This window comes from Cariama cristata, unplaced genomic scaffold (assembly GCF_000690535.1).
Source record: "Cariama cristata isolate BGI_N322 unplaced genomic scaffold, ASM69053v1 scaffold5484, whole genome shotgun sequence".
NCBI lineage: Eukaryota > Metazoa > Chordata > Aves > Cariamiformes > Cariamidae > Cariama > Cariama cristata.
In genome coordinates this window covers 142,036-154,890 of record NW_009613398.1, presented here as the reverse complement: position 1 = coordinate 154,890, position 12,855 = coordinate 142,036, and the positions used below count along the sequence as shown (strand labels likewise).

The 12,855-nt window shown below is 39.0% G+C and overlaps 1 protein-coding gene across 1 annotated transcript; it reads left to right on the top strand.

The window, feature by feature from the left end:
- Positions 1-3: 3 nt before the first annotated feature.
- Positions 4-3,217, top strand: ZNF281 (zinc finger protein 281; the record flags this gene model as incomplete). Its single annotated transcript, XM_009698991.1, has 1 exon — positions 4-3,217. A coding segment is annotated over one exon (2,385 nt), but the record flags the coding sequence as incomplete, so codon positions are not given.
- Positions 3,218-12,855: the final 9,638 nt, after the last annotated feature.

The following is a 12,855-nucleotide window of genomic DNA, read 5'->3' as shown; positions in this document are numbered from 1 at the left end:
AAGAAGGAGCCGGCGGGGGCTTTCCCCTCCGCTCCCTCCTCCTCGCAGAGGAGCCCCTGGGGCTTTCTGCAGTCCCTAGTGAGCATCAAACAAGAGAAGCCCAGCGAGCAGGAGGAGGAGGAGCAGCAGCAGCCGCAGCACCATCACCACTACGGGGGGCTCTTTGGGGGAGCGGGGGAGGAGAGACCCCCTGGCCTGGGGAGCAGCAGCGGGGAAGGAGCCGGCCAGAGTGTGATTCAGGACCTCAGCCTTCTTCATCACCTGCACCAGCATCCCCACCGAGACCTGTTACTGAGTGGCAGAGGCGAGGGCGCCCCTGGGAGCTCGGGTGAGCCAAAGCACGATACCCAGGTCAAGAAGGCAAAGAGGCCAAAGCCAGAAACTCAGGGAATCAAAGCCAAGCGGAAGCCAAGCGCTTCATCCAAACCCCCCCTGGTGGGAGATGCAGAAGGTGCCATTGCGTCCCCCAGTCAGAAACCTCACGTCTGCGAACACTGCAGCGCTGCCTTCAGGAGCTCCTATCACTTGCGCAGACATGTGCTCATTCACACGGGCGAGAGGCCTTTCCAGTGCAGCCAGTGCAGCATGGGTTTCATCCAGAAGTACTTACTGCAGAGACACGAGAAAATCCACAGTAGGGAGAAGCCTTTTGGGTGTGACCAGTGTAGTATGAAGTTCATCCAGAAGTACCACATGGAAAGACACAAGAGGACGCATAGCGGAGAAAAGCCATACAAATGTGACACTTGTCAGCAGTATTTTTCAAGGACTGATAGACTGTTGAAGCACAGAAGAACATGTGGTGAAGCCATAGGTAAAGCAGGGGCTGGGATGGAGCCCGGATCATCAAATAACATGGGTAGCTTGGCTGTGTTGTCTCAGGGAAATACAAGTTCCTCAAGGAGAAAAAGTAAAACAAAAAGTTCATCCACTGAAAGCAAAGGAAATAAGTGTAGCAGCAAGGTAACTGAATCTCAAGTTACAAGTAATGTGGCTATGCCAAATTATGCAGTTGATATTCCTATTGTGTCTTCCAGTGGTGGTCTAGTTGGCACAGGCGTAGAAGAACTTCAGAAAAAGGTGCCAAAATTGATCTTGAAAAAAGGAAGCAGAAAACAGGCAGACAAAAATTACCTTAATTTTGTATCACCACTGCCGGATATTTTGGGGCAAAAACCACTGTCTGGGAAACAGAGTGGCTCTCTAGGCCTAGTAGCCAATACCGGCGTAGAAACTATTGGCCTTCTCCAAAGTACAGGTGGTAAACCAGGTCAGATAAGTAGCAATTATGATGATGCCATGCAGTTTTCAAAGAAAAGAAGATATTTACAAACTGCAAGCAGTAACAGTGCCTTTTCAATTAATGTCGGACACATGACTTCCCAGCAGTCCGTCATCCAGTCTGCAGGTGTTAGTGTTATGGATAATGAAGCTCCATTATCTCTTATTGATTCAGCATCTTTAAATAGTGAAATAAAGTCTTGCCATGACAAGTCTGGTATTCCTGATGAAGTCTTACAGAGCCTTTTGGACCAGTATTCTCACAAATCAGAAGGCCAGAAGGAAGATCCTTTCAGTATAACTGAGCAGCGTGTGGACTTGCACACCTCAGGAGAACATTCAGAGATGGTTCAGGAAGAAAACTTGAGCCCTAACTCTCAAACAGTTTCAAATGATAAGGCGAGCATGTTGCAAGAATACTCCAAATACCTCCAACAAGCCTTTGAAAGAACAACCAACAGCACAGGTTTTGCTTTTGGACCCAGTTTCCAATTTGTTAGCTTGTCTTCAACTCTCCATAACCACACTCTGTTTCAAGACAAACAGATATACACTACATCTCCACTTGAGTGTGGCTTCAGCCAGTCCGTTACCTCAGTATTGCCAACTGCATTGCCAAAACCTCCGTTTGGGATGTTGCTTGGATCTCAGCCAGGCTTTTATTTGTCTGCTTTGGAGGCTACGCACCAACAGTTGACTCCCTCTCAAGAGCTGGATGATCTCATTGATCCGCAGAAAAACTTAGAGACTTCATCTAACTACCAGTCAACATCTCAGAAACTGACTGGCCAGAAGGAACAGAAAAACTTAGAATCCTCAGCAAGCTTTCAGATCCCATCTCAGGAGTTAACTAGCCAGATAGATCCTCAGAAGGACATAGAGCCTAGAGCAACCTACCAGATCGAGAACTTTGCACAAGCGTTTGGTTCTCAGTTTAAGTCGGGCAGCAGGGTGCCAATGACTTTTATCACTAACTCTAATGGAGAAGTGGACCATAGAGTAAGGACTTCAGTGTCAGATTTCTCAGGGTATACAAATATGATGTCTGATGTAAGTGAGCCATGTAGTACACGAGTAAAAACCCCAACCAGCCAGAGTTACAGGTAAGGTCCCAACTGTGACCAGGCTGTGGGGTCTTCTTAATGTAATTTTGTTTTACTTTGACAACACTGCCATTGGAATGTTTCTACACGGTCCTATTAAGAATAATGTAACATGCCCTTTCAATGCAACTTTTCATATTTAGTTTATTTTGTTAGTGTGATTTTTTTAGATCTGTTTATTATGGTTTTTAATCAAAAATCAATAGATTAAAATAGTGTTTTTGTTCAAGTGACAATGTTTAGCAATCAAATTTACATTATATAGATTGTCAGGGAATAGCCCAAAAGTTTAAAATGCAAAAAATTAACTTTGTTCCTAGGACTAAGGTTTATTCTAATTGCTTTACTCTCAGGAAAGTGTAACGAAGCATGGGAATTCTATGCACCGCTGGTGTATTGGAACTTCCAATCTACAGGTAGTGACAAATATATATCAGCTTTTTGAGGAAGGGATCTATGACATTTCAAATTGCTGTCTCTTATGTCTGGGCTGATCTGAAAGAATTTTGCTACCTAAACCTTGTTGTTTTTAAAGTACTCCTGTTCTTCCAGGTGATGCTCATTCCAGGCAGGTGGAGCAAATATTCTTGGGTCTGTACGAAGAGCCCAGAATGGTAGCTTTAATATAAACAATAATGTCCCCAGAACTCCTGTGTAAGACTGTAATTCCATAAAGAGATTCTGTTGACACAAACTGTGAGAACAAAACGTGCGCCTGGTTCATGTCATTAGAACCCCAACTTGAAACTACAACCATAATCCAGGTAGGCTTTTGGGATACATCATTTATTATACATGATTCAAAAAAGTCAGTTTCTTGCTCTTCCCCTGTTCCGTGCTCTTTTAGTGTATAAGGTTCCTTCTCTTTTGTTGTCCTTCCAATTCCTCTGGACTTGATCTTGGGTTCTGCCCCCCCCCCCCCCCCATTTTACATTTGTCTCCCCCCCCCCCCCCCCCCAATTTACACTTTTCCTTCCCCTTCTTCCCTGCTCACTTTCTCACCCCAACTTAATAGCTATCATTTCAAAATATTTACATTCCAGAAAGTATGTATCTTATTATGTACTTTCTGATGTCTTACGACATCAACTGGTGAACAATAAACACCCACATGTTTTAGAATTACATCAAGGTTTCCACGTACGATAAGAAATAATATACTCCCAACTGTACATACTAGGGCCCCTATCCTGCATCAGGATCAGCTAACATGGACCCCTGTGCCCAGCAGTGCACCAGTGGTGTCACTGGAACTCTTTTCAGATACAGGGGTTTGCAGCAGTTCATCATTGCAGGCTTTTAGGGCCTAAGGCTGCAATTCCGTCAAAGGCTTCTGGTGATGACATCAACTACAAAAGTAGAACTCGAGTGGCTTGTTAATATCAACAGAACTTTTCCTTGGAATTATTGCCTTACTTTATGTATATTTTGTGGTACATTATTTATTATATGTGAATCCTGATTAATGCCTGTGGAGCCACGGAAACCTGCTAGAAATACTGGTGGCCATTCAAAGCTGCTGAAAGGCAGTGGCACTGCTCTGAACCACTTTTTGCAAATGTATTTTTTGATTAGTTTTTTAATGTAATTTTGGTGATGTTTATGCTGATGGTTTTTATGTACTCTTGGTGATGTTTCAGTCTTACGTACTTTTCTGGTATCAGGAAAGTACCAGTGGTTGTTTGCAGTCTTATTGTGTAATCAGCCTATTACAGGCTTCCATGTATAATAAAGTTATTAACATTGTGCAAGTGTAAAACACTTCTGTTATGAAAGTGGTGTATTATTAAACGATTTGTTACAAAAATCCTGGGTAATTTCTCCCGTTGTCCCTCACCACTAAAAATTGAAACCTGAGCCCACTTGTAATCTCTTTTACTAGATGAACTATCTTTTTTTTTTTTTCCTTACTAATCTAAAGTTTGTTCTCATAGAATCCGTGTAACTCCATTTAACTTTTTCTTTATACTTAATTATGTATTTCACCCTATTTCAGTTTAAATAAGCAAACAACAACTGTTCTCTAAACACAAAACCAGCCTGTTGCCAAGGATGGAATAGTCCATAACCACTGTATTGGCTTTTTCAGTACCTTTTCTTTTGTTTTACAGAGGTTATAATTTACAGTCTTTATATTGTGTGTAGTAGAAGTTGCATATGTATTGTTCTGGCTGTTTGCTTTAACTTAATACTAATAAAACCCATTATTCACAAAATCATAAAGATATCACTTCTATTATCCAGTTACACTTTTGAGAACCTACTAAGGAAACGTTATGAGATTAAGTTTTGAGAAGGAATAATCTAAGTTACTGGCACAGTTTCAGCTTGTTTTCTTCAGTTTCTTTTTGGGTCAGATAATCTGAATGCACTATTTTAGAAATCAGGGCTCTATCTCATACCTTCAGCTTCCAAGGCAAAGACTAACATTTCTTCAAGGTAAAATGTTCGTACAACCTCATCTTCTTAAATCTGTGTCTTTTTGTGTATGGTTTTGGTTAAAAATACATAAATTGCATATTGTTAAGTTAAAAAACATTTTATAATTGCTGGAAATCCAGAATGACGCATATATAACAATTTTGTTCAAAGTAAAGATTTTAGAAAGTCCTCTATCTGTGTTTTTTTGTTTGTTTGTGTTTGGTTTTTTTTTTGTTTTTGTTTTTTTTTTTTTTTTACTGGGACAGCCTAGTAAAAATAGAATTATAGCAAAAACTTAAAAGCATTTTAGGTAACCTGAAGATAATTTGTTGACTTTCTTAACCTGTATTTTTGTTCAGCTTTGCACGTGAATGTAAGAGTAGGAGTGCTGAATGTCTCAAAATGGTTTAAAAGTAGAGTATTGAAGAATAGAAGACAGCAATTTGTATCAAGACAATGACACAGACAAGAGAAAAAACATTGGCATGCTGAAAAGCAAATAAGGACGAAAACTTTCCCAAGTAAATATGAAATATACTAAGTGTTTGATATTCAGAACATTGCTAGGAATCATTTCAGAAAACCTGAGGGGGAAATTATTAGAATTTTGTACGTTCTTTCCACAGCTTAGCAATCATTCAAACATGTTTCTAAATAGAACAGAACTAGACCTTTTCCTAATGTAATATGGAGTTCAGATTTATTTTTCTTTAAATAATGAAGGTTAAGGATATGGTAAAATGCATAGAAATCAGGGTATGGCTTTGCCTGCTACATATTAGAAAGAACTACATAGTAAGTAGTAACCCACATGGACTGAAGCTTTATTTAGGGATATGGCAGTGAGAGAAGGAAAAAGGAAAGCAAGCTGGCCCTTGATTCCCCATTCCCCCCTTTAGTTCTTGGTTTAGTTTTTTGTTGTTTTTAAAGGAATTACAGGAGGGGAATGATAACCTATTTCCTACCACTACCAAGAGTGTAAAGAAGAATTGATACACAGTATTAGAGAAAGTTGTACGTAAACTGTTAATGCTTCTTCTTATTGTAGCTCATGTAACATGTTTTTGCTTTGGAACAAGTGCATTATGGTACCCTGAATTGTGAATGTGCTTGTATGCCCCAAGCCACTAAAAGTGCGTGTCTGACCTGCCTGCAGATGATCTAGAAGAGCTAGCTATTTTGTAGTAGTTCCTGAATTATTTAAATTGGACACAGACTTGTGGGTAGCGTATGAAATTTTAGAGTAAGAAATCAGTGAAATGAAAAGGGAGATGAAAAGAAAAGTGAAAATATGATGATGTGAAGGGAGATCACAATTTCAGGTTTATGGACTACTGATGAAGAAAAGCTGCCTGATGCCTCATGGAGACCTTCAGAAGATACTGGAATAATTTTATGTATTCCGTTAGTGGTTTTTTGTTGTTTCAATTGTTTGATCTCCCTCTGCCCCCAATATTATATGAATGATGCTTCTGCTTTTTTTCCCACTAACTAGAAATCAGTGTTGTTCATGTGGAGTTGCAGTTGTGACTGTGAATACGTTTGCTATACCTGAGAAGATACATGTGAGAATATGTAAGTTACTACCTCACTGTTTTTTATTGTATGTGTTGAAGGGAATCAGGTCACTTTAACATGGAAGATTCTGTTTGCAGCCCCTGCTGAGTACCAGCTTTAACCATTTGGGCTGGAATTTTTCAGGCCTTGTCTGTCTCCCACTCCACACACTATCTTTCTCTGGGAAACTTCTGCAAAAATTGCTCATGTATTTCCTAAAATAAAAGTAAGGAAGAGAACTTTCTTGTTCTACTGGCCTTTTCATCCCATGCTTCTTTTAAAACAAATTGGAATCCCCCTCTCCAAGCTAGGACTTTAGACTAGGTTGATGGGTGTCCCTTGTTGAATCACTGTTCTTGAAAACCTGATAATAACAAATGAAGGGTTTTTGAAAATGCTTTTACATTCAGAGATCTGAAAATTTGGTGGCTGTATCTCCAAAGATGACCCCTCTGGGATAATGGATTGGGCTATTACAATTGTTTGGTATGTTAGTCCACATTTCTTCTAATGTGACCTGTATGGGGGCATATGTTGCATATTCTCAGACTGGAGTCAGTTTTCTGGCTTATATAAATTGTAGAGTCTTCACTTTTAATATTCTTCTAAGGTCATTTTTGTGCAATTTTTTTTTTCATACAAACACTTAAGAAAATAACGTATAGTATTGTGGACAGCATTTGAAACACAGGAGATATACTGTGTTTACCAAATGGATAACAAAATGTATCATAGCTGTTCATGTTGTTCAAAATATATGTCTTGCATCCCCTTTTTCACCTGCAGTTAAAACCCTGATTTATTTCAACGTTGTTTGTTTTCTCACAGATGGTAATGTCTGACTACATTACAAAAGAAAATATTTTTTTTTTTTGTATCCTTTTACTGATATTCTAATCTTATGGGGTTTGTAGATACTGATGCTAAAAACTTACTTTTGGATGCCCAGTTTCATTTTGATACCTATGACCTGGAGGGACAGGTACTGGAATTTCATCTCTCTGACACTGATTGAAGTTGAGTTCCTTGATATAAGACCCCTGCTGTTTCAAACTCGGTCTGAGAGAAACTGAGAAATAGTTACTAGCTTAGGAAATGGGGAATAGCTGATTGGCTAGAATCAAGTAGATGCTGTGGGGCAGAGTCGTGGGGTAACCTAATTCTCTAAGGTGAGACGTTCAGGAGCCTGAATCACTAGGTTGTCTTTTCACTTTTCTTGTGTTCACTGTAAATCTGGCATCTGCAACAAGTGAAACCAGGTTCTGCAGACAGCAGCCTCATTAAGCATAGTCCTGCTTCATTCTCTGAGTGTTGTCATCCTGTCTGTTGTGGATACAAACAGCAAGGCAGTGTTGTTGGAAAAAATACTGTGTCATCATGTAATCAGTCTGTCATAATGCACATACAAGATGGGGTGAATTGAGGATTAAAAGAAAGATTTAGTCCTGTCATTTTTTTAACTTACAGTTATTGGTTCATAATCTTTATAGTAATGTAAATTTTTGTATATAGCATGCTGCTATATTTTTTGTATTGATACTTTTCAATATTTTGTTTTTGTTAAATTTCCAGTGGTTTTGGTAATCTTAAGCCGACGGCTGTCCAAAGTAATGGTATGATGCTACACTAGAAAGCTGCCTCTGTACTTGGGGAGTTAGTCTGAAATTTGATAAAATACTATCTAGCCAGAATAAAAATGGAGAAAGAATTAAGAACTAATCCAAGAATATATTTATTTGCTTATTTTAATATACTCTATCTTACCTTAAAATGTATTTTAAATAGTCTCTTATTTAGTGCTACAAATATCAAAACATTCTGTGAGCTAATGAGGCATATAATGGTTATTGTGCAGGATCTGCAGCAAGCTTCAGATATTCTGTAGTAGCACATGTGCAACCTTTGATGCTGAAACCTGGTTTATCTAAAGCTACATTATTACCATTCAGAATATTCCTGTGTTCTTGTTCAGAAGAAACCTTTACTTTGTGCTGTTGGCAAAAGAGATTTTGTTTTGATTTTTCTGACAGGCCTAAAGACTGGTTGTTTTTAATTCCACAATCTCTCCTTACAGCGTGTACTTCCCTGTCTGCTTGTACTCTGTTCCCAGTGGATAGGAGGTTAGTTTAGAATCTTGACTGGGACGTGATGTGTGTGGGTGCTGGTATGTGGCCAGAAATTATGTTGATGATGGTAAGGTTGGTTCAGTCTGCTCAAAGATTGAGTATGTTTTTCTGGAGGGGAAAATATCTCACAGGTGAGAGTTTTTTTGGATGCTCTTACGTTCTGAGATGAGTGGGAATAAAACCAGGCTGAGACCCGTTTTGCAGAATAGAATTTACAAAGAAATCTATATGCAACTCCATGAGCGATGAGATTTAGAAGCACTTTAATTTGCTTTCTTGTAATGAGGAAATATATAGATGTGTAATAAAACATCTTGCATGTTTTGCTGAGGTGCTTTAAATTATGGTGGGTAAAATATGCCTATGGATCTTCTTATCTCTTAAACAAAATGAATATCTAGAATGAAAAATGTATTATCTTTGAAAGTGCTTGGTAATACTGGAAAACGAGACTTAATAAGGATTCGCTTATGCTGCTGAAGAAGGCATTTATATTGTGTTAGCTGTCTGCTTGGAATTTGGTAAGGTTGGCAATAACACATTTACTCATAGAAGCTCATGGCCCCATCCTATCTTAAGGGGCAGTAGACAGTCACGCAATCTTAGTAGAGAGAACGTGGCCTTCCATTTGCAACTTGGGCTGTGGTCAATGATTTGGAAGTGTGACAGACTGCAAGCTCCATTTCTTAGAACACCTAGGTTTTTTTGAAGGCCTGCCGTTTCCAAGCATTGATTCACTTTGTGAAAATGAAATGCAGATATCTCTGCCAAAATTCTGCTATCTCGGGTCTGGCCAGCTTTAGTCCAGAAGGTTATTCAACAAAAATCAATGGAGATGTGTCACTAAAAATATTCAACCTGTTTAGCTTAAGAAATTATCAACCCTACAAACCTAGGTCAAATTATATCATGAAGCAGAACATGTACTTGGTCCATCAAATCCTGTAACTATAAACATGTATACTTCGTGATCTTAGTTTAGGGTTAAGTCTGTATGAAATGTGTAGGTGATTTAAAAGTTTATTTTTTGAGCATTCTTAATTGAAACTTCTTTCTAGGTTTACTTCTATAATAGTCATTTAATATTAGTCTGGGGACATAAAGGTTAAACCAATTACTCATCTCAAGATGCTGGAACTTGGATTTTTTGAGAGATTGCAATAATTTTTATGTAGGTACACTAAATTTGATTATTTATTTGGTTTGGAGTTTAGAGAGGCATGTTAGAGTAAAAGTAGTTTCGTATTTTGTTTTACATGGTTCTGGAAGATGACACACATGTCATCTTAAGAATGGATGGCAAATGCAGTAAGACTGTTGGTAGCTAAAATCATCATGTTTTACTATTTTTAACACCATATTCTGATACTTGCATGTTTTGTTCTTCTCACAATGAAACTAAATTAAAACCTCTGAGAAAGAGGTCCCTCTAATATAGCATAATGAAGTTTTTTAAATGGGTACAGTTTTAGGTCATCATGAATAGGAATGCAGTGACCTTTGTCTTAACAATGAAGCTGACACAGGCTTCTCAAAGAGCTGTTCTTTTTTTATTATTATTTCTCCGCCAGAAAGGACACAAATAAAACAGAGGATCCCCTTTCTCCCATCAGTGAACAAAATCAAAAGATTAGAGAAAGTATTGTAAATTGTCAGTTTGCAAAATCTAGAAATAACATGGAGTTCTTTCTCAGTATAGATATTGTTGCAGGAACGATGTGTGGCAAGGAGTTGGGAAAAGAAGGAAAGTAGAGGGGCCATATGACTGGTAAAGGGCCTTCTGGTATCTTAAGATACTCTGTAATAGTCTGTTTTGATTTTTGGATACACAGCAGGGAGGCATTCAAAATTACCAGTAGCTGCTTATAATAATTTTGAATATAGAAAAATCACAAATCTTCATGTAATTAATTTTCTACTTTTTTATGTGTATCTGCAAGCTTGTAATGCACTGTGTTGAAATATAGGAAGGCTCAAATTTCTTGATGGCCCGTATTAAAAAAGCAAAGCGTTGTGCAGAAAGCATGTAAATGTGGCGATTTCCTAATGGCGAGACCCTGTTGCTCCATCCAACTTCAGCAGAGGCTTTTTGAATTGCAGTGCTCAGCAATTTTCTTTAACCATGGAGAATCACCTGTCATTCTTAAATAATGGCACTACCTGCTAGTTTAGGACTTTCTCAAGGTTTCAGCGATGTCAATCTGAATTGTGCTGTCTCTTGTGGAAGAGAGGCCTGTGTGGCAGGGCAAACTGAAGTGTGCAGTGAAGGTAATGAATGGAGATTTGTTCTTTTTTGTAAGAAGTCGTATCTATAGAACTGATTCTCTATGGTCAGATAATGATGCATTTTTTTTTTATCCTGTAAAGAAGTAAAAATAGGTTGTTAGACTTTTTTTAAGCCAAGGACCTGACTACATGCTCTTTTGAAGAGCATGTTGTTTCCTCGATGATGGTGGATACTACTCCCATAAGGCCACAGCCTGGGTGAGCACCTGAATCAGGTACTTTGATTGGGAGTATGCCTCTTTGAGAATATGCTTAATCAAAAGGATGGCTGTTTAAAAAAAAAAAAAAAAAAAGTTAAGTTTAGAGTATGCACTTGTTATTTCAGAGCTATGTAAACTAAGAGTCAAAAAGCAGTTACCATAGAGTATTATAAGTCTTTAAAACATATTTCAGGAAAAGAATATGCTAATAAACAGATCTAGTAGACAGTGAGAAATGACTTTAATATGTGTAAATCAGAAGATATGTGGAACAGTAAGTTAATAGTTGGGTAGAAAGATTTAGTTAACTTCGTGTTCTCTACAAATGAGAACTTACCCTTGCAACTTCATGTCAAATTCTCTGGGGGATGGAAAGTGGGGAAAAAAAAATATATTTTTTCCAGGGGAAAAAGTGTGCCAGGGAAGATCAAGTGCTATGCAGTTTCTGCACATGCTAACACAGTTATGGTAAACCAATGATTTCTGCTCTTTTACCATAGCGTGCTAATATGAAACAAAAACTGCAAGCTGCCATGCCTAGTGTTAGCAGACTGGTGGGAATCTCATGAAGTTCAGCAAAGTGGGATGCTTGATCCTGCATCTGGGAAGGAATAACCCTTGCATCAGTAAATGCTGAGGGCCAACTGGCTGGAAAGCAGCTTTGCTGAGAAGGACTTTGGGGGTCCTGGTGGACAACAAGCTGACCAAGAGCCAGCAATGTGCCCTCATGGCAAAAAAGGCTAACAGTACCCTGGGATGCATCAGGAGGAACATTGCCAGCGGTGGAGGCAGGTGTTCTAATCTGCTCAGCGCTGGTGAAGCCACATCCTGGGCTCCCAGTACAAGAGGCAGACTGACTTACTGGAACGAGTCCAGCGCAGTGCCACAAAGATGATTAAGGATCTGGAGTCTTTTTCATATTAGGACAGACTGAGAGAGCTGGGAGTTCTCACCCTAGAGAAGGCAAAGTTCAGGGGGATCTCATCAATGTGTACAAATATCTAATGGGAAAGAATGAAGACAAGGGAGCCAGACTCTTTGCAGTAGTGCCCGCTAACAGGCACAAATTAAAACCCATGAAATTCCATCCGAGCGCAAGAAAACACTTTTTTACCAAGCGGGTTGTCAAACACAGGAATAAGTTGCCAGAGAGGTTGTGGAGTCTCCATCTGTGGAGATATTTAAAGCCTGACTGGACATGGTCCTGGACAACCTGCTCTAGCTGACCTGACTTGAGCAGGAGATTTGGACAAGATGACCTCAAGAGGTCCTTTCCAACATCAGCAATTCTGTGATTCTCTATAGTTTTGTTTGATCTTTGGTCTGTGCCAAACAGCAATGACAGATTTTATGCTGAGGAGGCAGTATTTGTCTCTAGGAAGTAGTACAATGGGGTGTCTGAAAGTGCATTGTTTAATGGAACAAATGGGCTAGAGAATTCAAGATGTTGGGAATCCTATCACTATGCAGTGTTAAGCAGTTAAATGTTATTTCAGATGTCTAGCTTGGACATTTGAGTCTGCTTTAACTTGCAGCATTTTCCATGACAAGTCTTCCTTAGTCTTTTGTTAAAGATTAAGAAGAAGAGATAGTGGAAGCATTTTGGAATTAAATCCTGTTTGCTTCTTTATATTTTACTAACTTTCCTTCTTTCCTTTCTTGTTAACTGTTTAAGGTTACCATAAGGAAACATCTGGCTGACACTCATTTATATGTTTTGGGAGGTGGTAATTGCTGCTTTCTTCTTCTGCCCCAACGACCTGGCTTGAAGCTGCTCTTGTTCAGAGCTTATGCAGGAGAAAAGAAAAAAGCAAAGCAAGGAGAATGCAGCTTCTGGTTTTGGTTCAGACTTTAACTTGAAATCCTTCTGTTGGAGAAAGG